The 26,557-nt window shown below is 47.7% G+C and overlaps 1 protein-coding gene across 11 annotated transcripts in view; it reads left to right on the top strand.

Moving 5' to 3' along the window:
- Positions 1 to 26,557, top strand: part of MARK2 (microtubule affinity regulating kinase 2) — a 122,123-nt gene that overhangs the window by 71,191 nt on the left and 24,375 nt on the right. For all 11 annotated transcript variants that reach the window (XM_080985695.1, XM_080985694.1, XM_080985687.1 and 8 more), the window contains exons 2-9: positions 9,086 to 9,265; positions 14,100 to 14,153; positions 19,957 to 20,005; positions 20,392 to 20,457; positions 23,076 to 23,146; positions 23,447 to 23,503; positions 23,658 to 23,894; positions 24,330 to 24,449. In XM_080985695.1, the coding sequence (XP_080841821.1) occupies positions 9,086 to 9,265; positions 14,100 to 14,153; positions 19,957 to 20,005; positions 20,392 to 20,457; positions 23,076 to 23,146; positions 23,447 to 23,503; positions 23,658 to 23,894; positions 24,330 to 24,449 (834 nt within the window). The remainder of the gene's footprint in view (positions 1 to 9,085; positions 9,266 to 14,099; positions 14,154 to 19,956; positions 20,006 to 20,391; positions 20,458 to 23,075; positions 23,147 to 23,446; positions 23,504 to 23,657; positions 23,895 to 24,329; positions 24,450 to 26,557) is intronic.

Below are 26,557 nucleotides of genomic sequence, written 5' to 3'. Positions count from 1 at the left end.
AGTTCTTGCTAGGTAATGCTATACCTTGAGTATCTCTCTTCAGACTGGGGACTCGTGGGATGGGATGGCTCCTCCATATTATAATATAATGGGGAAATCTCTGCACATAGAAAACTAACTTGTAAGGAGATGGGCAGGTGCTAGGAAATTTTGAAGTGCTATAAAATTAAAACCGTTCGAGATAGAGGAAATTTTTTTAAGGGGTTTCTTTCAACCATATGGGAAGGGTATACACCAAGTTTCATCAAAATTGAACTAATGTGGAATGGCCCACTTGGCCCATGGAGTCCTGATTCCATAGTATTTGTGAGTTGCTTAATACATTAGGACCATGAGGCTGTCCCAAGATACCATCATCCCAACCCATGTAGTAGAACAGATTCTCAGTTTTCCTCTTTCTACGGGAAAGGAGGATGGTGATCTGAAAGTGAAAGATTGTACATCAACTCACCGTATTTTTCGCTCTATAAGATGCACTTTTTCCCTCCTAAAAGGTAAGGGGAAATGTGTGTGCGTCTTATGGAGCGAATGCAGGCTGCACAGTGCTCCCTCTGGCTGTTCTAGCTTCTGGCTTAGCCACGCACAGCCTCTTCAGGGCAGCGGGCAGCCTTCATCCCTCTGCCCTGAAGAAGCTGCACAGCTATCCCCGAAGCCAGAAGAGCAAGAGGGATCTGGCTTCGGGGATAGCCACGCAAAGCCTCTTGAGCGCAGCGGGAGCGCTCTTGCCTCTTCGCTCAAGAGGCTTTGCGTTGCTTTCTTGTTTCTTGTTTTCCTCCTCTAAAAACTAGGTGTGTCTTATGGTCGGGTTTGTCTTATAGAACGAAAAATACGGTATTTTTCATAGTCAGATCACTCCCTGTTGAGGTTTATGGCTTATAGCAACTGTTCCCCTCTACAAGGGGGGTGGGTACTAGAGGATAATGAATTCTGTTGGACTCTAGTGAGTTTTCTGGCTGGTTTGACTGGCAGTTCTTTCAAATTCCTGGTCACTCTGTGGAATGCAGAGATTACGCGAGTGGTTGTCGAGCTAAGCTGAACCCTACACCTGAGCTGAGGGCATTGAAGCAGGTTGAAAGATGGCATGAACACATCTGGATAAGATTTCATGATGAGTCCGACCGAACACAAGAGCTAATTATCAAGCCTTCTCTGTAGTGATGGTGAAGTAGCCATTTTTCTACACCATAATTGCATTCCCACAAAGCCATCCTGTGGAGCTTTTCCAAATGGTTTTGTGTCTTTTGAAATCTAATTTGATCGATTTGGTGGAATCCCAGTACTGTAGTTCTTTGTGAGGTGTTTGCAAGGGACTTTGAGAACAAAATTGCCTGTATCCACCAATTTTCGGACCTCACAATTGTCTTGCTGGATAACTTTTACCTTTTAGGGCCTGTGGATGTGGCCCTTGCCTATCCTAGCTAACTGCATCAAGCAGAGAGGGAGGTGACTGGTTGAGTGCAGGAAGTAGCAAATTCCTTGTTAACAGAGGGTATATTCCCAGCCTGCTTTATTCCCAGGCAATAGTGTTACTATTCCTAAAAAGTTTCATTGGGCCCAGAAGTTCTGAACAACTGTGGGCCAATTGCTAACAAACCCTTCCCGGACATAGTGTTCAAGCAGTAGTTGTCAGCCGTCTCCAGACACTCTTAGATGAAACTCATTTTCTAGGTCCATTTCAGTTGAGGTTTTGGCCTTGTTTTAGCAATAAAACTGCCTGGGTCACTCTGTAGCATGACTTTTGCTCAAAGTGAGAGGGAAGTGCAACCCTACTGATTCTCTTGATCCCTCAATCAATCATGGTATCATTCTGGAGAGCTTGTCCAAATTGGGGGTGGGTGGCACTGCTCTTCTGTAGTTTTACTCATCTGTGTAGCAACTGCTTACAGAAAGTGGTGCTGTGGGTATCTCTGTAACTCCGTGGCATTCAGGCTTCAGGTAACATAAACATCAAACCACCAAGTGTGCTTACTGATCATAACATTTGGGCCTCAAGTCAGTACTTGAGAAAATAGTCTGCTCCAGTTTGTGGTGCTTTGTGGGCTGCCCAATTTGGTTCAGGATCCATCAGTCTATTTCATTCCATCACCTCCCTTTCACTCATAGGATTTGGGTTTTTGTTTTTTAAAGGCTGTAACTTCTCTTTGTTTTTGACCAAAGTCAATGGAATTTGCAGGTAAACTAGCCCATAGTTAGTGAAAAAAGGCTACCAAATTGCAGGCAAATAGCTCAAGGGGCTTTTGTACTAGCCATATTTTTAAAGTTGATTCAAGGTGGAGAGAACTAAAAGGGATTCATTTTTCAGATAAAATTATTCCCTCTGGTGTCTAAACATATCAGTCACAGTGGAGTTTTCCCTCAACTCTCTTTCCTCTCTATTGTTTGCTCTCTGTTCCTTCACCACACACCCCCTCATGTTATGGAAAGCTTATGGATCTTACTTTCACTTTCTCTGCAACTTTTTGCTATTGTTTGGATCACTAAAGCACCACAGGAGGTCTTGCTTCAACCTGTGCCACTCATACGGATTTCATTTTGCCTCTGACAAGCCAAGGACATCCCCCCCCCCCCCCATACAGACATATCCCCAGGATTTGCCTGAATCCTGATGCACAACCCTGTACTACATTAGATCATTTAGGGATTTGGAATGCAGCTGGCACCTAACTCTATTTCTCTTATTTATCTAATTGGCTGAGATGGTGGATATGCTAAATTAAATCCTAGGCATGGTAATGGGGTGGATGAAGGCCAATAAACTGATGTTAAGTCCAGGTAAGGCAGAGGTACTGTTAGTCCACTTTTGCACTGGTGAATGGTGTTCAACCTGTTCAGCAGGAGGCTATACTCTCCCCTAAAAGGGGAGTGGTTCATAGTTGAGGTGCTCATTGTTCCGTCTTTGTCACAATGCCCTCCGTGGCTCAGAGTACCTTGTTCTAGCTGAGGCTGCTGCACCAGGCATGACTGTACCGGGACCAAAAGAGATCCTTGCTTCAGTGTTCCACGCCCTGTAAACCTTCTCTTTGGATTACTGCAATGTGTTGTGTCTGGGGCGGCCTTTGAAACTGGTTTGGAACGTTACACTGCTGCATAATGCCAGTGTGAGGGTAGTGACACTCTCTCACAGGGCTGTGAGGATAATTGAAGTAATAAGGGGAGAGGTGGGGGGGAAAGACTTCCTTGGAAAGTTTTCTTTTAAAAGCAGCTGTTTTAAAATTATGGGACAAAGATTAAACTCACCTTGACTCAAAACAAAAAAGTGCACTACCTCAGCCTGCTAAAGGAAGTGTTTGAAGGGAAATTGAAATACCTGCTTCAAACCCTCCACCTTCTTTTACTTGGAAGGAAAGCTGCAAGCAACAAAGGAAACTATTCACTAACGCTTTAAAAGGCACTGTTAACTGAGCCAATGTACCTTATCAATTAGGATTGTTTGGTTTGTTTGATCTGTATTTGTTTGTGCTTTTCTAAGCAAGGAGGGAGGGCAGAACCATGTTCAGCGCCACCTTGAGTTTCTTGGAGGAAAGATGGGAGAAATGTAATAAGCAGGTGCTATAAACATACTTAATACTTGCACTTACCGTATTTTTCGCCCTTTAGGACGCACTTTTTCCCCTCCAACAATGAAGGGGAAATGTGTGTGCGTCCTATGGGGCGAATGCAGGCTTTCGCTGAAGCCTGGAGAGCAAGAGGGGTCGCCATCAGAAACTTCGCGCCGGTCTCCCGAGAGCTACGCACAGATGCCTGCAGTCCCGGGCTTGGCGCAGTCCCGGACTTCGCGCCGGGCTCCCGAGAGCTGCACAGAGCTGCCTGCAGTCCCGGGCTTTGCGCAGCTCTCCGCAAGCCTGGGGAGACCGGGGCGACTTCCCGCCAGACTATCTAGGCTAGTGGATAGCAGGCTGTTCTCGGGGCTGGGGTTGGGGGGAGCTTGGGCTTCCCCTGCGCCAGCCCCGTGCCTGGGGGGGAAATAATCTTTTTTTCTTTATTCCCCCCCCCAAAAAAAACTAGGTGCGTCCTATGGGGTGGTGCGTCCTATGGGGTGAAAAATACGGTATATCCCACCCACCAATTTCATGATGTTTACAAAACTGATAAATGCCTATAAAATAAAATCACAACAACATTTAAAATAGAGTTAAAATGCAAAAAAAAATTAAAAACCCAGAAGCTTCAGAATAAACGGCCTTCAATTCAGCATCACATCAGTTTCCAGCAAAAGTCTGAGAGAATTGGTACCTTTTTAATCCACATCAAAAGATGACCAGCTGAGGATGCCTGTTATACCTCAGGAGGGAGGGAATTCTGTGGCTGAAATGCCAGTCATGGAGAAGGCCCCATGCGACGTAACCACACACTGAGCCATGTCTTATCAGCAGAACTACGTGAAAGGCATTTTCTGGTGATCTTAATGCACAGGCAGGCTAATACAGAGAGAGGGCCTCATTCATGTGCAGTATATGGATCCCAAGTTGTCATACATGAAAGTTAACACTTTTCAGTTCGGTTTGGTAATGTATAAGCATCCATTTTAGCATGAGAGAGAGAGCGCAGATTTATTACCATCAGAAAACATCAACCCCACAACATGGCTCTGCTGCTCTCTTGCAGGGATGGAGGAACTTGGTGACCTCCAGGTGATGTTGGACTAAAGAACCCATCAGTCCCAGGCAGCATGGCCAATCTTCAGCATCACCTGGAGGGAAATGGATTTCCCATCCTTGCTTTAACCTAGTTAAGGTGGCCTTTGCTTTCCATTTTCTGCCTGTGGGGCTCCCACTGCACTGCTCATTTCACAGAACCATCTTTTTGCTTGAGATTGGGAATGGGCGGAACCCCAGTGATAGGGCCCCAGATGTAATCGCCAGTAGTGTCTCCAGTCAGGGCTGGGAAAGTCTTCCTGTCTGAAACCCCGAAGAGCCACTGCCAGCCAGCCTAGACAGTATTGAGCTAGATTGACCAAAGGTCCGCCTTGGTATAAGGCAGCTTCCTATCCCACCAGATTCCCCTTGGGATAACTTGTTTACGGTGTTAGAAACTTAGATATGAAACCTAAGAGCTAAATGGCACCTTAAACCTAGGTTATGGGCGCCACAATGGAATGTCTAGGCACACTTTTTTATTACAAGAATACAAAGCTGAAAATGAATGAACTGCAGCTAAAATACTACGTTCCTTTCACACATGGTCTAGTCCAGGGGTCTGCAACCAGCGGCTCCGGAGCTGCATGTGGCTCTTTTACACCTTTGCCGCGGCTCCAGGGCGGATACTAGCGAGGGGAGGAGGCGCATTGTGCGCCCCGACACTCCCCACTGTGGCGGGCGCTGTACAGGCTGTGACGTCGCATGGGGGCGGTGTGTGCGTTAGTCACGCACTGTCCCGACGTCACCTTCCCGCGTGCCCGCTACATTGTAAGGGGCATGTACGCTGGTCACTGCATTGAAAGGGGGCATGTACGCTGGTCACTGTTTTGAAGGGGAGTGAAGAACACACACACACAAAAAGGTAACTTGTTAATTTAACGTTTATTTCTATGAGGAGGAGTAATTCTGAGGGGTCAAACAAAGAAATATTTAAAAAAGTGACAAAAATGTTATTTTTATAATGACGAATTTTGCGGCTCCCAGTTTTTTTTTCCTTCGGGAACGGGTACAAGTGGCTCTTTTTGTCTTAAAGGTTGCAGACCCCTGGTCTAGTCCTTCCCCTGCCCACCCCCCTAATATTCTTAAGAGGGTCTCTTCTCCATTCTTCAGAGAGAAGCTGGAAGTGGGGAGGCAGAAAAAGGTCCTCCTTTCCTTCCACTCTGCATACAAGCCCTGGATTCTCCCTGCACCCCCTTTCCTTCACATAAATGTATCTTTTTGGCACCACAATTAGCACATATTAAAGGCCTATACAACTGATGGCAGAGACACCCGCCTTGAGTGTCCAGTTCGCAAACCTAAGTCTTAAGGGTCCTTCAGTGATTCCACTCCAAAATTGGTTTTGATTTTAAGGATCACTGTGAGAGTCTGAGCTAGATAACACTTTAACATGTATTTCTTAAACCATCATAACTAACTGGCTAGTATATTTCAAATTAAAAGCACAGCATACATTAAAAGTGCATTAAACAAGGCAACTGAAACTTAAACAAAACATGTTTGGTAGAAAAGAAAAGAAAGGTCCCCAATCCATGTACGTTTTACTTGGGAGGAAGCCCCATTGAACTTGGTTGGGATTTACTTCCAAGTAACAGTGGCAATTTTAATCTGAAATCTTAGGTGCGGTACCGTGCCCAGAGCTCAGAAACTGCTCGCGTTTATGAAATTCCCTGTCACAAAACGCGCCCAGAACAATGGGAGTTTTGAATACTGCTTGTTTAGTGGCAGTCCACATTTTTATATCTATGGAATAGGTTCCCCTGAAGGTGCAGTCAGTGAAGTCCCCATGCCTCTAGTCCTGCTCTCAGGAGTCGAGATTTGGTTGTTGTCGATGTTTTGTGTTCCTTTTCCTCCTTCCGTACCCAGACGTGAGTGTAAATTATAAATGAGTGATGCAGTGTTTGATTCTGCTCCTCCAGGGTGCCTTTTGGAATGGTGGCTCAGCTGTTGCAGTGAGCCCAAGAGAGCAACAGCCCAGAGTGTCCTTGGGAAAGCAAGCCAAATGTGGGGTGCAGTGCCAGAGCATAAAGCATTTTTCCATTTTGCCAGGCCTGTCTGCATTCTGCACATCTGCAGGCTCACTGCACAAAATTCAAGACCTGCTCTAAGGTGCAGAGATTTGTACGGCTGCATTTCAGTGGTCATGATTTTTAAACGGGTTGAAAATCTGGCCAATGGGAATGTTGTGGGCATGTTCAGCCTGGTCTCAATCAGGCACTTTTAAGTCATAGTCCAATTATCCTGTAACCACTTTAAAAAACCAACACCCCTCCCACCCTGAAGTGTTGTGAGATGCTGTCCTCAGTCAACGTGCATGTTGTCAAGTCTGGGTGAGTCTTTGTGCTCCCTGCTACTTGCTGCAGCTAGGGCTCTCCTCTCTAGTCACTTTCAAGTCAGGAATACTTCTTGCAATCAGTGGAGTGCAAACAGAGTGCTGTTTCCTCTGCTAGGAAGAGTGCAAACAAATGCCCTGTGGCAGTGGCTTCACATAGGATGACAAAAAATGGAAGGAATCAAACACACTCATATAAAGTACTGTTGATTTTTGAAATTCTGTTGATTGTCTTTGAACTCTTTTCTTTTAGTGTGGTGGGTTCTAAAAAACCCACCCCAAAAAGCTAACTTCTGCCCTTGTGTGAGATGAAATTAGCTTGGGAGATGTTGCAAGCAAGTGCTTTGATGGGGGGCTCTGGACCCAAAGGTGTGGTTGGCAAGGCCATCCAGAGATGGAGCTCTGGAGGTTTCAGTTTTGAGGACAGATTCGGAAATAGGATTGGGGAGGAGATTGGTAGGTGGAATGGATGGGAGCGAAGATTGTTTTGGCTGCAAGCTCCTTAGGACTATCTCTCCTTTTCTTTTTACTTCTCTTGCTTTGTAAATTGGATGTGTGGAAGCACTTCTCCATGTTCCAATCCTAGGAAAACTTGCTTTACAGAGCCTTCTCTGTGGTGGCGCCTCTTGTGGAATACCATCCTCTTGCACACGCCAACATAGTTATTTTGACATCAAGTTAACACTTTGAAGATCCTCTTGCCAGTCAGCATAGGCGATGCTGAGCTTGGTGGAACAGTGATTGGAGTCAGGATATGTCAGTTTCCTAGGTTCCAGTATAATACAGTCCTCCATTCAGACCCACGAAGACTAGAATCTTAGTTTACTTTTGTGGGCCGGTCATAGCTCAGTGGTAGAGCATCTGGCAAGTGGTCCAAGGTTCAGTCCCTGGGATCTCCAAGTAGGTCTGAGAGTGTCCCCTCCCTGAAACCCTGGAAAGCTGCTGCCAATCCGTGTAGACAGTACTGACTGTATATGGACCAGTGGTCTGACTCTGTATAAGGCAGCTTCCTACAATGCTGAGCTTGGTCTGTTGTTTTATCTCTGTATGCTGATTATTAATTTTGTGCGAACTCTGCCCTGGTATCTGTACTGATGAAGGACAGGCTGATAAATCCTTCAAATATATAAAGTAAAATAGCCTAGGGATAGGGAGCCTATGGCTCTCCCAGTGTTGCTGGACTACAGGTCCTATCATCCCTCACCATTGGCTATGCTGCCTGGGACTGATGGGAGCTGCAGTTCAGCATCATTTGGATGGCCACAGCTTCTCCATCTGTGGTATATTAGAAAATGGGAGCCGCAGCTCAGATACTTCTGGTTCACAGCTATGCCTTTGAATGGCCTGAACCAAATTTGCATGCTCTCAGTTTTATTTCCCTATGTGTGAATTGGGGGTGATTATGGCAGGGTGAATGTGATAAGCAAGGTAAAGCGGGCAGTGTCATTTCCTTAGGGGATGTGGCCTCAACTGGGTGAGGCATCCCTTGAATTTCTGAGCATGCTCTGCTCATTGGCTTTCCATAAACCCTGCAAATAAGATCCTAGATCCTCAGTCAGCCTATATCTGCCTGAGGGTGTGTTGGAAATGGCTGTTTTGAGCTGTGATCCACAAAGAGGTCCAAGCAGTCAGCCTGTACAGCAGCTGTGCTCCCTTCCTCGAACTGATAGCATCCTGGATCTTTTCCCAGCTAGAGTTTTGAGTTTTGGGGTATCACCCCTGGATGCTACTTTTCAGCTGCCCAGCTGGTCATCTCATTAAATATACTGTGGGCAGCTTTGGTTAATGAGGGAGGTTTTGTAGGGTGATAGAGGGTGGGTTGTGTCTACTTTATGGATTTTTAAAGTACAAATTCTGTGCCTAATAAATTTTGCAATGCAGTATATACATTGCACAGACTGAGCAATTCTTCCACATTCTTGTAGACTAGTAACTTTTGTGGCGTTTTTGAAGGACTGTTGTTTATAAGAAGGTACTGGGTGACATTCTGTCTCTCTTTCTCTCATTCCAGAATGGGAATGGAAAGTGGGAAATGGGGAACTTTGACACTGAATAGAACTGCTTAAACATTGCAGAAACCAAACTTTTTTCTTTTCTTTTTTTAATTTCTTCTCAGCCGGCCTTGGGACATCCGGAGTCCAAGCCCAACACAAAGTCCAACATGCTACGAGGCCGCGGCCCAGTTACCTCCGCTGATGAGCAGCCACACATTGGGAACTACCGCTTGTTGAAGACGATTGGGAAGGGCAACTTCGCCAAGGTCAAACTGGCACGGCATGTCCTGACAGGGAAAGAGGTGAGAGGGGGGAAGCAAGAGCAATGGGGGTCTTTTGCTTATGCAGGCAACCTCCAAAGATGTGAGGGAATGAGAGTCTAGTTCTCCAACCAACAATGCTTTTAAAAAGAGAGATGTGGGGAAATCAAATTCTGCAACCAGAAAAGCTGGCTTCTGTGTCCTGTCTCAGTGGTTTAGGTTAAAGCGCAATTTTACTCAGATCTGATTATCATAGTTCTTAGTGTTGGGCTTGGAGTTTCTAGGCTCAGCTGGGGTGCAGAAGTAGGAGAGGGACAGGCCAATGAATACCTGGAGTGAAAGGGTAAGAAGTAGAAAGGTTAAGAAGGGAAGTGGGGAGACACACACAAAATGTGTGTTTGTTGTGACAAACCTCCATAACCTTGAGGACTAGTAACTTGCTTTACAAATAAGCCTCTCTTGTAACAGCAACAACAAAAGCCAAGGTTCTCAGGAGAGCTAGTTCTGCACTAGGAGTAATAATTAACACTTTTGTGTGCCTTTTTGAGTGTTGAAAGAACTTGCCTTACATTATCTCAGTCCACAGAACAAGCCTGTAAGGTAGCACAGTGTTATTAACTGAAAAAAGATGGAATGGTTGAGGCTGAGAGGGGGTGGCCTAGTGAGCCACCTAGTGAGTTTGATGAGATTTAAACGGATATATCTCCCATCCTTAGCTGCTGTGCTGCATCAGCACTCACTGCATAGTGATATATGTAAAGGGCCCTTTGCTTGTTGAGTCATGTATAAATTGATTTATAATCCTTCCTATCCACAAGGGCTCTGGGCAGATGACCTTTATAAGCACTGCGGCTTGGCCCCCAAGAGCCTCTTGAACGAGCATAAGGTGCAGTTAGTCAATGGGGCCAGTTGTCACTGTCTCTGCTCCACCATTCTTCAACTCTGAAGAGGTCCCCTAACCTTCAGAAGCAGCTGGGTGGGTTGGGGTGGCATTCGTAGCTGCTGCTGCAGCAGTAAGAGGAGGAGGCAGGAAAGCCCAATAGCACAAGTCAAAATCTCATTGTCATTCTTAGGTTTAAAGCCCGTACATTGCATCTTAAAAAAAAAAAAAATTCTCTCTCACTGCGTATGGATTTTGTTTTGTTTCTAAAACCACATTTTAGCAGTAAAAACATACTACTGAAATAAAATCTTTATCCCCGGCCACTGAAGTGCCTGTCCAAATGAGAACCCCACTCCACTCTGAACCACACCAAAGTCATTGTACCAAAATAGCCTGTACTGGTTTTCCTCTTGAGACGTTGGCATGCTGCGTCTACTGTACCACACTCCCTTCTGTTAGTGAAGCACTTTGAACATACCACACACCCCAAGCTTTTTCCAGGGCTAGTTCTGAGGAACTAACATGCAGCCTTGAAAAAAAAAGCCAACTTTTCCATTTGCAAAGTTTTCAGATGCTCTCTACCTTCTCCTCCTGAGTATTTCAGCCAGTGTGGGGAGAGTCTGCAGTCCCCCCTTCCCACTGCTCATCAAGATGGAATCTGCTGCCCTGTGGGTTTTCTGGACTTGGTTATTTTTCCAAGCAGCTGAACTCAGCTTCCTGGAAGCTTGTAAGCACATGCTGCAGGCAATTCTCTGATGAGGATCCTTGAGGGAAATACCTGCTTCCACTGAAGAGAGCAGGAGTGGCTTGGCTGAAGCTGACCTGCCCACCTTGTTTGTTCTTCCTCTACTAAATCACGTCCTGCATTCTTGTCTGAGGTCCCTGGCGACTCGGTGCCATACATATGGAAGGCTCTGCATGAGGAATAGCCAGTTCTTTCCCCTTCTGGCTGAGTTTTCGCACATAGCATGCGATAAGGACCATACTGGCACCTTTCCTGCCAGGACAGGCACTCAGTGATGTAACAGGCAGGAAGGGCAGGCTGCGGGAGGCCTGATGGGAAATAAGGAAGAAGCCAAATGGCTTCATTAGGCGAATTGTAGCTTAGACTAAGCACCAGGCCCCAAGCTTTGGAGAGGAGGAAGCCTGAGGTGTTTGGCTGCTCCTGATTATTAAGGGAAGGGCCATAGCTCAGTGATAGAGCACATGCTTTTCATGCAGAAGCTCCCAGATACAGTACCTGGCATTGCTAGTAAATATTCCTGTCCAAAACCCTGGAACACTATGGCTTGATTTTGAGCCAGATGAATCAGTGGTCTGACTCCATATTCTGCTGCATGTGTAGACTAGGCCTCAGATTAAAGATTGTATTCAGTGTTTGTTGTATTCAGAGTAGACCCATTGAGATTAATGGACGTGATGAACTTAGATCAATTAATTTCCATTGGCTATAACCCTAAAGGCTTTCTGTTGGCTTAAAGTCTTAGCGGTGAGTGAAACCACAGATACTCAACTTTTGGAGCTTCCCAGTTAGATTCCTGCAGTTCCTGGTGCCAAACATCCATCCACCCACCATTTCTTTAAGGGGGAGTGAGTTGTAGGTGCATCCGCTTCCTCATTCCCATCTTAAAGCAGCTTTTGAGAAATTCTAGTTGCTGATCAGAGCTTTCCACAACTGACTGGTCATGTCTGATACAGCTCTGAAGTTACACTGGGGCGCCTAGTTTCGTACCTAACAGGGCTCTTTTAACTAGTGACTTCGTCATGCCTCTCTCTCTTGCCCTAGCGTCATGGAATGCTGTTCCTCCTGAATTTTTTCCCTAGGTGTAGCGTTTGCCAGAATCTCTCTCCCTCTCTCTCTCTCCCTCTCTCTCTCTCTCTCTCTCTCTCTCTCTAAAAAAAAAAACAAAAAAACAGGCTTTTAGTCCTCTATTTATGGAGGTACTTTAAAAGGCCTGCAGGGCAGTGGTTGCAAAGGGCCTGTCATTTCTGTAATTTGCACGACTGTCTGTTACTCCTGTGCATCCTTCACATTGCATCTTCCTGCTTACACCCCCTTCCCCCCCCCATCACCACTGCTCTGTTTTGTCACAGGAGCACAGAATTCTGTTAAAAATGTGAAAGGTTGTGTTTTGGAGTAAACTATCCCTAATCAGCTAGCTTTGCACATGCATTTTAATTGACTTTCAAGGTTTTAAATTTTTAATTTTGATTTATTTTTTTTTGTGGTGCATGATTAGGGATTCCATGAAGTGGAATCAGAAGTCTTTTAAATGCAAGGGGGTGAGCTTGCCAGGGGAAACTGGAGCACTGATATTGCTTTGAGTCCCTGTGCTCGTTACAATCATTCCCTGCCACTTGACAAGAGCTGCAATTACCAGCCTTGTTCCGATCGACTGGAGTTGCAGCTGGCCTGGTTCCATCTCTTGTTTTGCGGGTTGCTGGCTATGTTTCTCTTAATGCTCACACACACAACATCCCCAAACCCAACTAATTGAAATTACATAGGATTGTGGCATGTTTGACCTATGAGCACCATAGGAAGCTGTCTTGTACTGAGTCAGACCGTTGGCCCATGTAGCTCAGTACTGACTACACTGACTGCGAGCAGGTTCAGACATTGTTGTCTGCCAGGTCTGCCTGGAGATGCAGGCATTTCTGTTTTGTAAATGTAAGAATTGCCCTTGCTGGCTGACGCAAGGCCCATCTATTTGAACATCCAGGGCAGGACCCTGGACTTGAGAGACGTCAAGATGGAAGGATATAGCTTATATGCTGCCGCCCAGCTTCTAACACCCCAAAACCCCTAGTGGTGACAGCAGCAGGTTCTGGAAAACTGAGCTGCCTTTCTGTACATGCAAGTCTGTTCCTTGATAGTGTCTCTAGATCAGTGACCCGTGAAAAGATGTTTAGGAGACTGAAATTCTGCCTTGTGTCTTAATTGCCCGTCCTTGTAACAGCCCGCCTAGAGAGCAATAGCTGTGCAGGCAGCCATTTAGCAAGTGGTGTAATGGGGAGTGTTTTGAACATCCACCCACTCAAGACAATACATCTCCCAGAGTGTCTTATTAGCACAGTGTCTGGGGAAACTGCAGCGGAATGCACCATGAGCCTTCTCTCTCTCTCTCTCTCTCTCTCTCTCTCTCTCTCTCTCTCTGTATGTGTATGTGTGTGTGTGTGGCTGCTTTAGGCTTGAAACAGTCATTGCAGAATGATTTCCCCTCCTAGATGGAACTGTCCATGTAAGGGCCAGTGTGATGTCATGGCTGAGGGTGTGAGGACCTGGATCAAATGTTGCCTTGGCCACAAACCCCTGAGATGGCTTTAAGTCAGCCGCACTCCTCTGCATCATGGGCACAATTGTGCTATTGCTGATGCAATGTTGCATGCGAAAGCACTCTTGAACGCTCAGGGAAAATGCTGTGTAAATATGAAGAAGCACTGTGTCCTTGTAGCTACAGGGTTTGGGTTTAAATCTCCGCCCGCAAAGAAGCTTGCAGCTGACCTTCAGTCTTGGAGAGGGCAGGAGGTATAAGAAAAGTAATAAATAGGAATAAGTAATCAAACAAACACTTTACTGATTCCATCTCTGAACCAAGCCCAGGTGGCCATGCAGTGTGCTGACCTGGTCCTGAAGCAGCTACCAACATTCTGCACTAAGACCCCAAAACTGTGGAAAACATTTGCAATCAGGGTTAATAGCCAGCCTCCTGAATGATTAGCCCCACTCTGATAGCATTACTGTTACACTTGACCTGTGTCCAGAAATGAGCTTCCAGAATGACTTGGGTTCTTAAAATTCTTTTTTAAAAAGCTAGGGATGCTTCAAAGAAGCCCCTGTGTTCAGATACACGGTTACAGCTCACATACCTGGCAGGGGCAATGGTGTTGTACCATTGAGAATTAGCAAATGCCCAGGTCACCTGTTATGCATCCTTTACATCAATTAACAAGACAGACTAACATGACCTTTCTTTGTGTCCTTCCATCCAGGTGGCTGTGAAAATAATTGATAAGACGCAGCTGAACTCCTCCAGCTTACAGAAGGTAAGGAGTGTGTGGGTAGTTTTGATTTTTATACACTTAACTGAGGATCTATGGTCTGAAGCTCAACATCAAAAAAACGAAGATCATGGCCACTGGTCCCATCACCTCCTGGCAAATAGAAGGGGAGGAATTGGAGGCAGTGAGAGATTTTACTTTCTTGGGCTCCATGATCACTGCAGATGGTGACAGCAGTGGGAGAAAGGCGATGGCAAACCTAGACAGCATATTAAAAAGCAGAGACATCACCTTGCCAACAAAGGTCCGTATAGTTAAAGCCATGGTTTTCCCAGTAGTGATGTATGGAAGTGAGAGCTGGACCATAAAGAAGGCTGATTGCCGAAGAATTGATGCTTTTGAATTATGGTGCTGGAGGAGACTCTTGAGAGTCCCATGGACTGCAAGAAGATCAAACGCATCCATTCTTAAGGAAATCAGCCCTGGGTGCTCACTGGAAGGACAGATCCTGAAGCTGAGGCTCCAATACTTTGGCCACCTCATGAGAAGAGAAGACTCCCTGGAAAAGACCCTGATGTTGGAGGACCCTGAAAGATGGAGGGCACAAGGCGAAGGGGACGACAGAGGACGAGATGGTTGGACAGTGTTCTCGAAGCGACAAACATGAGTCTGACCAAGCTGCGGGAAGCAGTGGAAGACAGGGGTGCCTGGCGTGCTCTGGTCCATGGGGTCACGAAGAGTCGGACACGACTAAACGACTAAACAACAACTGAGGATCATTGTAGGATTGTGTGGCACACTTTTGCTATCTCATTGGGTTTGCACTTGTGAAACTGCTCACTCTTTGTTCCACATACTGAGAGAGTAGGGACTTTGTATTTATTTGTAAATGCACGAAAAGATTTCATGCTGGTTTGGTGTTTGATGAAGTCTCTGTCCGTGATAGGCTGAGGTTTCCATGATGTCACAGAATGGCCGACCATTGGAGGCTCTGACTGCCATTGGCTATTGGGCAGCTTTGGAAAGGAGTGCTGGAGTAGAAGAATCCAGGGAGAAATAGAGGAGAGATGAGAGATACATGTGAAAATGTCCAAAGCTTGGAGCTCTGCATAAACATCCTGTCTCTGGGGAATGTCCAGTCCTGAAATTGGTGATCTGCTGACAACCTAGGATTCCCTTTCTTTTCTCCCAGCTGTCCAGACCCACTTCGTTCTCTTTTTCCCCCCCCCTTGCCTTCAGCATGCTTCCTGCATCCTCTCCCTCTCTCCTTCATGATTCTTTGCCCAGGGCAGTGAAGCTCCCACACCCAAGACTAGGCACCCCCTGACAGCATTGCCCCATATATGCGGGGCTGGATCCTTATCACCCCACATATTTTCTGGCCCTGCATTTGGCATCACATATGGTGTCATGCTTAGGCCAGGTGAGTCTGACTTGACCAAAAGAGCCTGGTGAGCCATATAGGGGTGTGTGGTGGGCTTAATTGGGGGGCAGAGGTTGCACATCTCCACCCTATATCAAAACATTTAACCCTGTACAGATGGCAGAGGCTCTGTTTACCTTTTTTCCTCCTCCTCCCTGCATTGGGGAAAACTGTTCAGCCTGATAAAAGATAAGGCCAGAGAGCAAGCAATTCAGCGCAGACTTATCTGTCCTCCTCCACCTCCTCTCCCCATTTCTCTCCATCTGCACCCTTTGTCAGCCCAGAGAAGCATCTTAGCTGCTGCTCCCCTACTTGGCTGCCCTTTGATATAATCCCCCACCTCTTATCAGAGTTGGGCTTGTGTCTGGCTGAGACCCGATATTAGCCTCGCCGTGTCCCCACAGTGGTGTGCACACAGCCTGCAGACATTGCACCTGTCAGCAGCAGCAGCAGCAGCCAGTGGCTAAAGTGATGACCGCAGAGCCAGTTGGACTTTGGGTCCTGTTTGTTTCCGGGCCTGACACAGCCAGCCAGTCCCACTGCGACTCTGCTTGTCAGTGGCAGCAGCAGCTGCTGACGCGGCCTTGTAAACAAAAGGCTGAGCGAGCCAGCTGGGTTTTCTGTTTCTGCAGCAGCTCCCTGGATCTCAGAGCAGAAGCTTCCCTCTCCAGCCCAGATTGCCTTCCCACCTGCTGAAGCTTTCAGCACTGCCTTTCAGCTTGCTGGTGGCTGAAGGTGGGGCTTGACCTCTCTTTCCCCGGCAGCAGACCAGCATGGAATTGCTTCCCTTGAGCAGTTTGGTTCTGCTTTGGAGGCTTCGTGGTGGTGGCTGGCTTGCCAAGAGAAGCCCGTTCTATCCACAAGAGGCTGGCCCTCGCAACAGCTAAGAGAGACCACAAAGTCACCAACCCCGTATGCTGTGACTGCAATTGAGAGCAAACTTGAAGCAGCAAAAACATTGCAGGGAGAATAAACTCCAGGAGGGTCAAAGGTTTTTCTCCCAGCCTTCACCAGTGACCAAATTTATGGGCATTGCATGCTAATCCCAGTGCTTGGAAGTGTCCTGCTGAGAATAGCTCTGGGGTATTAGTTGAGGCTTTAGGTTTCTAGTGGCAGCTGTATTGTAAACTTCAGAGCATGGCCTCCCCATGTGAAGTGCTGTTATTCTGAGGATTTTTGCTTCCTCTCTTCTCCCTACCTCTTAAAAAAAGGTTGTTTATCCCTACTAGTTCACAGAGTGCACCCAGAGCTAGTGGCTGGGCTGTGGGTCAGTATAGTTCACTCAGTATAGTTCACTGCCCCTTATCCTGACACTTGTGTTGCTATTAACAATTGCTTGCAAAAATTTCTAGACCACCAACATTAAGAAAAAATACCATGGAGGTTCACATTATAAAATCAATAATAAGATTATATTCCTGAAACAATTGTAGACACCCCCCTCTCTCCATTTCTTCCCTGCTTTTGTCTTGATCTCTGTCCCACCCACCACCCAGCCTAGGATGGGACAAACTATACCATATTTTGTCTGAAAAAGTCATTTTGTGTAATAAGACTCAGTAATGAAAAATAAAGAGAGATCAAGTTGCATATCTTCTTACTTGTTCCTTTAAAATATTTATAACCTACTCTGCCGTCCATCGAGATCTGCAAGGTAACGTGATGGCCCTTTCAATTTTGCAGGATTTTGCCTGCTTCTATGCCCAAAACTCTGGCATTGCTTTAAGCCAGTGATGGAAAGGCCTGTGGAGCCCTTCAGAAATTGCTGGACTCCCATTCCCCATCGGCCCCAGGCAGCGTGGTCTGGAAATGACGGGAGTTGTCAGTCAGCAACATCTGGAGGGCCACAGGTTCCCCATCCCTGCTTCAGGTGAATGGTTTGCTCTCACTCACTCCCTCAGCCAGCACAGGAGAGAGATGCATTACTGAAGACTGGAGATTGCAGCTTTCTTTCTTTCTTTCTTTCTTTCTTTCTTTCTTTCTTTCTTTCTTTCTTTCTTTCTTTCTATAAAGCATGCTGCTCTGTTGGTAGCAAGGTAGCTGTCCCCATGTTGCTTCCCAAATGTTCCTTCTGCTGTTCCCACCGCAGGCGCCTGGACTGCGTAGGTGTCTCAAGCACATGGACTCCTCCACGAGAGGAAGGAATGTTGCTGCAAAGATAAATCCCCCCTCTCCCTCTCCCTCTCCCTCTCCCTCTCCCTCTCCCTCTCCCTCTCCCTCTCTCTCAGTCAGCTGCAATGGGTTTTTCTCAAAACCCTTTCCCTGAAAGAAATCCTTTATAGCTTTCTTCCTCAGGATGATAGATGGAGACCAGCATGCTCAATGTACTTGAGAGAGGATGGCTGCCCAGGAGGGCAGTTCCTGTTTGCACTGGTGTGGGCTCACTTGAAACAGTTCAGGCCTTCCTGTGGTTAACCTCTCGCTGGTTAGCAACCATCTTGCAAACATGCCAGTCATTCCCCCACAGTGCTGCTCTGCAGACCGGGAGGTGCCTTGAAAGGCATCATTGCAACTGCCCAGGTGGGTGGAGGAAGAGTGTGGAGCTGGGGCTTATGCTGGGCCTTAGGCAAAGTGTTGTTCAAGTTAGACAAAATCCTGGAGGCTAAGGCTTCTGTCAGTGGCTGCTGGCCACAACGGCTGTGTTCTCTCTCTCTCTCCACTCTGAGGCAACCAGTTGCTGAGAATCATAAGTGGGGAGAGTCATTGTTGCACTAGGGTCTTGCTTGCATGTGTTTGGCCGCTTTAAGAACAGAGTGCTGAGATGGTCCGGCAGGGGTCTTCATCTGTTCCTCTCCTCATAATCCTCTATCTCAGTGCCTCAGGCCCCACCCAAGCGGCCAGATTTCAGCCAATCGGGAAAACGTCTCGTATGTGCAATGTTCTGTCAACACCTGTCAGCTGCATCCCTCTCTTGAGCCAAAAGTGCTTTCTGCTTACATTGGTTGGGCATCCGGTGCGCCTGGCCCAGAAGCCTCCTTGCTGGCAGCCTGGGCAGACATCTGCCTGTCTAGTGGGCTGCCAGCTTTGCCATATCTCCCAGACGCCTCCTCTTCGCCATCTTGGTTTCAGAAGTAATTTATAGAGCTCCTCCCTGGAACGGTCATTGGGGATCTCACCAGCTACTTAATTGCTGTGGACTCAAAGCCGAGGGAACTGAATCATTGGAAATCCAGCAGGGCCAGGCAGGCAGTGTCTAGGGTCTTGCAGAAACTACTCATGCAGCCAGCGTGCTTGTAGGGTTCCTCCTTCCCCCAACTATGCTGGTGGGTTTTTTTTTACCTGTGTGTGCATAAGCTCTGCAACTCCATCCAAGAGCACGGAAGCTAAAATGCAGCCCTCAAGGTTTCAGGATTGAGGTGGAGCTATACTGGGAGTCAGGGCAGAGCAGGGTGCCGACCCCTCCCCAAGATTGAGATGGCTTTTCATCTTCAGAGCCCATCGCTATCTTGTCCTCCCCTCACATGTCAGAGTCCTCAACATCTAGGCACACAGGTTAGGAACTGGGGCCGGGGGTGGAAGCCGGCAGCTGGAATATCCATCTGCCTCCAGCTTCTGGACCAAGGCAGGATCTGAGCTGTGAGCTGGTAGTGGTGTTTTTCCCCAGCAGCAAAGGGATTTATTTGCCTGAACAGCTGCTCCTGGGCTTGGGAGGGTGGGGGTCTTCCCTCCTGCATCAGCCCAAGCATCTGTTCCTTGCGCTAAGGAGATGAAGTGTCACAGGAGACCCGCCCTTTAGGGCTGCAGAGCCAACTGCCTGACGTTCACCAACCAGATCCTGAGCAGAAAACCCTTTTCTCCCCACCCCCTGCCACATCCTTTTATAAATAAAGGAAATATTATAGGGAAGTTACACTCCTTATTTATCATAACTGTGTTGAGTTTGAACCTGGCCCCTTTGATCTCCCGTCTCAAGCCAATGCCGGGCAGGGATGGGGGAGAGCTGTGTGTTCGCCACCCCCACCTATCCCTCCGGCTCAATTATTAGCGGCTTATTACCCAGGCTCATTGCAGGCAATCGGATTGCCTTTTTTTAATTAACAGATTACTGTAACACATTATCCTTAAAAAATGTCTAATCCAAGGAGAACAAAGATTGGGGCAAGGTTGTGGGAGGGAGGGCAGGTTCTGACCAAGTTTGAGGTTTTGGAGAATGTGATATTTGGCAGATTTTTAGAGTGTAGAGCGGACCTCCAAAGGCCACCCCATTCAGCCACTTCCTGCAAGGTCGGAGCATCCGGCCAGTTGCCCCAGATGTCTTTAAGCCAGGCTTTTCCCAATCTGGGGCTGATGCAAGTTGTACTTCACAGCATCAGGCAGCTGCCAGGTTGGGAAAGACTTAAGCTAAGGGGCATAGGACTCTTTGTGCCTGTGTAAATCCACCTGCATTGATCCTTTTGTTTCTGCTCTGCTCTTCTGTTTCTGCAGCTCTTCCGGGAAGTGCGAATAATGAAGGTTTTGAATCATCCTAATATAGGTGAGCCCCCTTCCATTCCCCCTTCCCCTCCCTTTTGCCACTGGATTTTGATGTACTTAAACAGTATATTCTGACCTGTAAGGCACTTAATTTCCAAAAGGGTAATTGAGAGAGAGTCCCTGAGGCTTTCCTACCTCTGTGGCAATTCTTCTGAAAGCCTTTAAGTGAGTGGCTGTTGCTGCTTCGTCATGCGGCAGTGAATTCCACACATTAATTACCTCTAATGTTCAGGAGTGCTTCCTCTTTGTCTGCACTGAACGAACTGCCAGGCCGTTTCATCACGCAGGAGAGAGGAAGAGCACTTTCTCTCTGAGCCTTTTGTAATTTTTTGTAGTCTGCCTCCGCCTTCCCCGCCCTTAAAAGTCTTCTGTCCTCTTGTCTTGCAGTTAAATTATTTGAAGTAATAGAAACAGAGAAGACACTGTACCTCGTCATGGAGTATGCCAGTGGGGGTGAGTGTTTGATCTGAAGCCTCTTTGAAAGACACGTTGTGGGGAACCTTATTCCAAGAGTCTATGTGGTGTATTTCAATATATTCGTAGCTTACTTTCCCCAGATTGTGCTGGACTGCGGCTTCCATCGTCCTCATCCAGTTGAACCCGGTGGTCAGGGATTATGGGAGTTGTAGGTTAACATCATTTGGGGGCCCAGGTTTAAGAACAATGGCGTATTTGGTTTCAATTGTCGGACTGGGGTGACCAAGGTTCAAATCCTCACTCAGCCAGGAAGCTCATTGGGTGACCAGTCTCTTTCTCACACACACATACTCTCTCTGACCTACCTCATAGGGTTGTCAGGAGGATAGAATGGAGGGGCTTCTCCTGAGCTCTTTAAATAAAGAATGAGATATATCCCTAGATCTGTCACATTCTTCTCCCAGTTCTCCCCTTTCGGCCCAGAGACAGAAGAAGAATCACAGGGTGGGGTCACACCTTCTCCCTCATCACATAATTTGGGAGGTGAGACATGTATCCTGTGACATACTAGTTATAGAATGGAAGGTGCACTGAGTCAGGTCAGTGACCCATCTTAGCTCAGGACCATCTACTTAACTGGCAGCGGCTCACCAGGGGGCTTTTCCCCCATAGACAGCAAGGTGTGCACTGATAGTGTTGTATGCCATTTAGTACAGTGTTTGAACAGTAAGTACATGCAGGCACACCTCATCTTATTGCGCTTATTGCAGCTTATTTCAGGCACAGCTACAGGCAGCTTGGCTGCTTCCAGGAGAAGGAAGCCCCCTGCCGCCGTCGCCCCTCTCCTGGCCATGGGAGTGGAGCTGGCTAGGGCTGGAGATGGGTTTTCCCCGTCCCACCACTGCAGTCAGGTGGACCTGGCTTAATAGACTGCAGTATAGTGTAGTCATAAGTTTTGTATGCCCTGGGAAACAAAATTGTGTGGCTCACTTTATTGCGATATTTGCTTCATTGCGGCGGTCTGGAACCAAACCCGCAACATCTCCGAGGTGTGCCTGTAAATGTTCTAAATACCACATCCTAGAGGGTTTTTTTGAAAGTGCCTATCTGTAGGTAAGTTTTATCTCCCTCCTCTCTTTCTTCCCCCGCCCCCTGGTGACTCTTGACAGAGGCTTTGCCAAGTTTAAGGGTTGCCCTTTTTTTTTAAAGCAGGCTCTGAATCTCTGGAGGCAATCTTGCCAGTTTTGTGCAAATGTCACGCGGTCTGTCGGGAAACACAAAGGCCTTTAGAAATGCCATTGCCATTACTGGTGGGTCCTAGACAATTGCAGGAGATGGACGGAACACATCCTACTCACCAGGCAGGCAGTGCCTGGAGACAGCCATCCGTGGGGCATGGCTCTCTTTCAAGATGAAGCTGTAGTGACTTATGGAAAGACTCATTGTAACATAGGAAGTCACCTTATACCAGCCTCGACTATGTGGGGCTGTCTAGCCCAGTGCAGGGTCCCTGGAAGAGAAAAAGTGTCTCTCCCTTTACCTGATACTTTGAACCTGGGATCTACTTCATGCCAAGCCGGTGAATGCTGCTTCCTTCTTTGGAACATAGGCAACTGCCCAATACCCTGCCAAACTATTTGTTCATCCAGCACAGTCAACTGTGGGAGGAATTCAACATTCCGCATTTCCAGTCACTCTGTCAGCATAAGCATGTCAGCTTGCCAGACAGAACCACCTTCCCTCTCCTCCCCGCTCCCCATATGCTGGTCTGGGGTTTCACCTGACCCCCACCCCAAGCCAATTTCATGGGTGCATGGGGGAGGAGATGGGGGGAAGCCCCATTGTGCAAACCATTGCTCGGGGTTTCCACTGGGAGAACTCATTAGGTGAATCTTGCTCTCTGACTGGCAGTGGTTCTCCAGTTGTCTCGTGCAGAGAAAGGTCCTTCCCCGTCACCTGCTGCCTTCCTATTTAATTGGAGATAATGAGCGTTGAACCTGCCACTGAGGTCTTGTCCCTTCCTTAGAACACAGCCTTGGCCTGGTATTTATCTGTCTATCCCAGTACTCTGAACAGCATTTCACTAGGGCGGGCATCCCCAAACTCTGCCCTCAAGCTGTTTTGGGACTACAGTTCCCATCATCCCTGACCACTGGTCCTGTTAGCTAGGGATGATGGGAGTTGTAGTCCCAAAACAGCTGGAGGGCTGAGTTTGGGGATGCCTGCTGTAGGGTCTGTAACAGAGCAGAGGCTTCCCCATCACTTATCTGATCCTTCCCAAAAAAACCCAAACCCCCCCCCCCCACACACACACAAAAGTGACTGGGATTGAATCCAGGGTCTTGTTCATGTCAAGCAAGTGTTCTGCTACTGAGCTATGGTGAGAGAAGTGGCTGAGACTTCTGAAAAGTACAGCTGGACTGGTGTGCTCTGCTCCTCCAGGCCCAAGTGGAATCTGCTCCTGAGTTTTGTTATTCTCGGTGATGGCAAAAAATGGGGGTGGGGGGTAGAGGAGGCACAGGATGGAGGGCAATGTTCTAAGTCCTTTCCTCTGACATCCCCCCCACACAACCTCAGCACACACACAAGCTCAGCATCAGACTTTCACCGAAACTCCCAAGTAACATTATCCTTCCCTGTTGCGCCCCCTGCAGGTGAGGTGTTCGACTATTTAGTAGCCCATGGAAGAATGAAAGAGAAAGAAGCACGGGCAAAATTCCGACAGGTTGGTGCTGTACCCTTCTTGAACTGCGGGAAGCAAACAGTGTTTATAGGGCCCCAGCAGCTGCCCAGCAAATATGAAAGTGGGGCTTGATGCTTTCTGTGGTGAAGATCCATGTAATTCCATCCCCCGCCCCCCAGCAATTCTATTATTCACACACAGCCCACAGGCATATGGGGATACATTGCAGAAAATCGATTCCTACACTTCTGGGGACTGTGATTAAAGGGCACTGCATCTGGATTGCGTCTGTCATGAAGCAACACAACCCCCCCCTGACCTCTCTGTCCTCTTGTCTTCCAGATAGTTTCTGCTGTGCAGTACTGTCACCAAAAATTCATTGTACATAGAGACTTGAAGGTGAGTATAAATGCTGAAAATGCTTCTGGGGCAAGAGTGTGTAAAGCTCTTTGTTTACCCTGTGCAAATGCTGGATTTCCCGTTGGAGGTAAAACATGGTGTTGTTGGCCCGTTGGCTTCCCCAGCCTGACTTGCCTTTCGCCTCCCTTTGCAGGCAGAGAACCTGCTCTTAGATGCCGACATGAACATTAAAATTGCAGACTTCGGTTTCAGCAACGAGTTCACGTTTGGCAACAAGCTTGACACCTTCTGCGGGAGCCCCCCGTATGCTGCCCCTGAGCTTTTCCAGGGCAAGAAGTACGACGGCCCCGAGGTGGACGTCTGGAGCCTAGGGGTTATCCTTTACACACTGGTCAGCGGCTCCCTGCCCTTTGATGGGCAGAACCTCAAGGTAAGGGAGTTGTGGAGGGCGAGGAGAATGGTTTACAGCCTCAAGAGGTTGGCAGCATAATTGCAACTTGAGGCTGGCTATCCCAGTATTGAGGGAACAACCTCTGTGGATTCCCAGTTGTGTCAGTCAGACTGAGCTGTGGAAGAAGTTGCCTCGGCAATGGACCAGGGCCACCCAAAGGCTTCAGGGCCTTCCAGTATCTTCACTCCCTTCTGTGCATGTGTGTTAGGATCAGGGCATCTTCCCTTAGAACAGGTATAGGGAGCCTTTTGCTCTCCAGATGTTGCTGAGCTATCTCTCTTGGTCACTGGCCATGCTTGCTGTAACCAATGCAAATTGTTGTTCTGCAACATCTGGAGGGTCAAAGGCTCCCCTGCACCTGCAGTTGAGTTACGTGCGGAATTGCTGCTCATTCCCTCCCCTTTCCCTCTGCAGGAGCTGCGAGAACGGGTCTTGAGGGGGAAGTACCGGATCCCCTTCTACATGTCCACGGACTGTGAGAACCTGCTGAAAAAATTCCTCATCCTCAACCCTAGCAAGAGAGGCACTTTAGAGGTGAGGAGACAGGACTGGGGACCAGGTGGGCTGGGCAGGAGGGAGGCCGGCATCCGCTTGTGGAATCGTACACCACACCACCCATCATTTTGGAGTTCCTACTGTCGTGCCATCTAGTCATAGGAAGGTGCCTTCTTCCAAAGCGCGGACCATTGAGCCGTCAAGTTCAGTATTGTCTCTACAGACTGGCAGAACTTCTCCCAAGGTTTCAGGCTAGGAGTCTTTCCCAGTTCTGTTCAGAGTTGCCAGGGATGAAACCTGAGACCTAGCTTGTTCTCACTGGTGAAGTGGTAGCAGTTTTCCATACAGGGCAAGACAGGTCCCTGGGCAGCTTCCGGTGGATTCTGCTGACTGAGCTATGGAAGATGCTGCCTCAGCAAAGGGCCAGAGTCAATCCCAAGACTTTAGAAGGCTGACACAGCCTTCTAGTGGTTCCCCACTCCAATTAAAGCTATCTAGAATTGGGACACGATTCTGTGGCCACATGCTGCTGGGCAGCTGCTGAGCAAGAGATGTTACAAGGGACTCATCCCTAGAGTTTGAAGGTGATGGGAGAGCCAGGATGGTGCTGTAGTGGGCTGCTGAGGGGTCCCTCCCCCAAGTGGGGTGATTTGTGAGCTATCTGAATCAGTCCTGCTGGGGCAACACTGGGGTTTGGATGCCAGGGACATGAGAGGACTTACTGAATGCAAAATATGTGCTGTCATTGCCTTAAATCAGTAGTTTTGGCTAGACCCCCCTCAGCTTGGAACCCATTCCCTCCTGCCCTGCCTCCCCTCCCCACCCCAAAAAATCAAAAAAAAATCTGAGAAGTATGTGAAGACTTCCTTCTTTGGATGCCTTTAAGAGATTCTCTCCCTTTCTCTCTCTGAGGAGATCCTTTCCCAAATACTTCTGCTTCATTCACCCGTTAATGCTTTTCAGTTTGCGCTCTTGGAAACAAAGATAACAAAACCACTTTCGGTGTATACGGAAAACGTAATGTGTGAATGTACCCTTTGACGGTATTTGGTTAAGCAAGTGTATTTTGGGCAGTTGCTTAACCAACTCTGAATCCAGGTTTTGCCCTTGATTTTTAAGTCTTACAATTGTGCCAGCTCTGTCTCAGTTTTTAGAAGGTGTATCCAAGTCCATGCTGGTAAGAAAGCCCTGTCCTTGCAAGCAGTGCGCGGTCTTGTTTGTTTTTAGTTTTATTTTCCAAAAGGCGGTTTTCCTTGCCTCCAGTGCTAGCGTGAAGAGGGTCTGGTTCATTTCCCAGCGGTTGGCTCCTGCCTTTGTCTGGCTGGGCTGCAGTGCCCCCTGCCATCCGAAACTGCCTTTCTGCGTAGGCAAGTAATTAAGAAGCCCCGCCAGCCATTCTCTTGAATAGGAGAGGGAAGTTCCTTGCTGTCTGGTGCTGGAATGCCATGGCCCCTGCTGCTCTCTGCCTGCAAGCAACAATTTTAACTGTGGGCTTCAGGGATGCAGAAGGGGAAGTGCAGGGAAGAGTGCATTAAGGGGGGCAGTTGGGTTTGTGCTCGGGTGTGGGCGGAGACAAGGCAAGACACACACGCATGAATACACACACACACACACACACACCGTTCTCTGTGATACACAGAGGGAGGGTGCTGTGTTGATTTCATGCCAGAGGCAAGGAGAAGGTCTTGGCAGATCACTGCAGCAGCAAGCTGGGGTTTCCAGTCAACGGTGCAGATTGCATGGTTTTTCTTCCTGGTTTGGTTTGTGCATAGCAGGTGTGGAGAACCTCTGGCCCCCAAGATGTTACAGAACTGCAACTCCTACCCAGCCCAAGCAAACCTGGCCAGTGACTGGGGGTGATGGGAGTTGTAGTTCAGCGACATATGGAGAGCCAAAGCTTGCCTACACGTTATTTATAGAATAAAATAACCTATTTCATTCATTCATTCATTCATTATAAAAATCTCCATCCCCACCCCACCCCCAAATAAGAGTGACTTGCAACAATAGAGTATATGTACAATGGGCAATATTCATTGTCAGTCATACTTTGAGTAGACCCATTGAAATCAGTGGACTTCATTAACTCAGTGGGTTTACTCTGAGTCTGACTTAGTTGGGTATTGCCCAAGAAAGTCCAAATCTGC

The sequence above is a fragment of the Podarcis pityusensis genome (genome assembly GCF_964106645.2).
Source record: "Podarcis pityusensis genome assembly, chromosome: 16".
Lineage (NCBI taxonomy): Eukaryota > Metazoa > Chordata > Lepidosauria > Squamata > Lacertidae > Podarcis > Podarcis pityusensis.
Note: the sequence above shows the minus strand (reverse complement) of the source record. Positions and strands in the feature narration are given on the sequence as shown.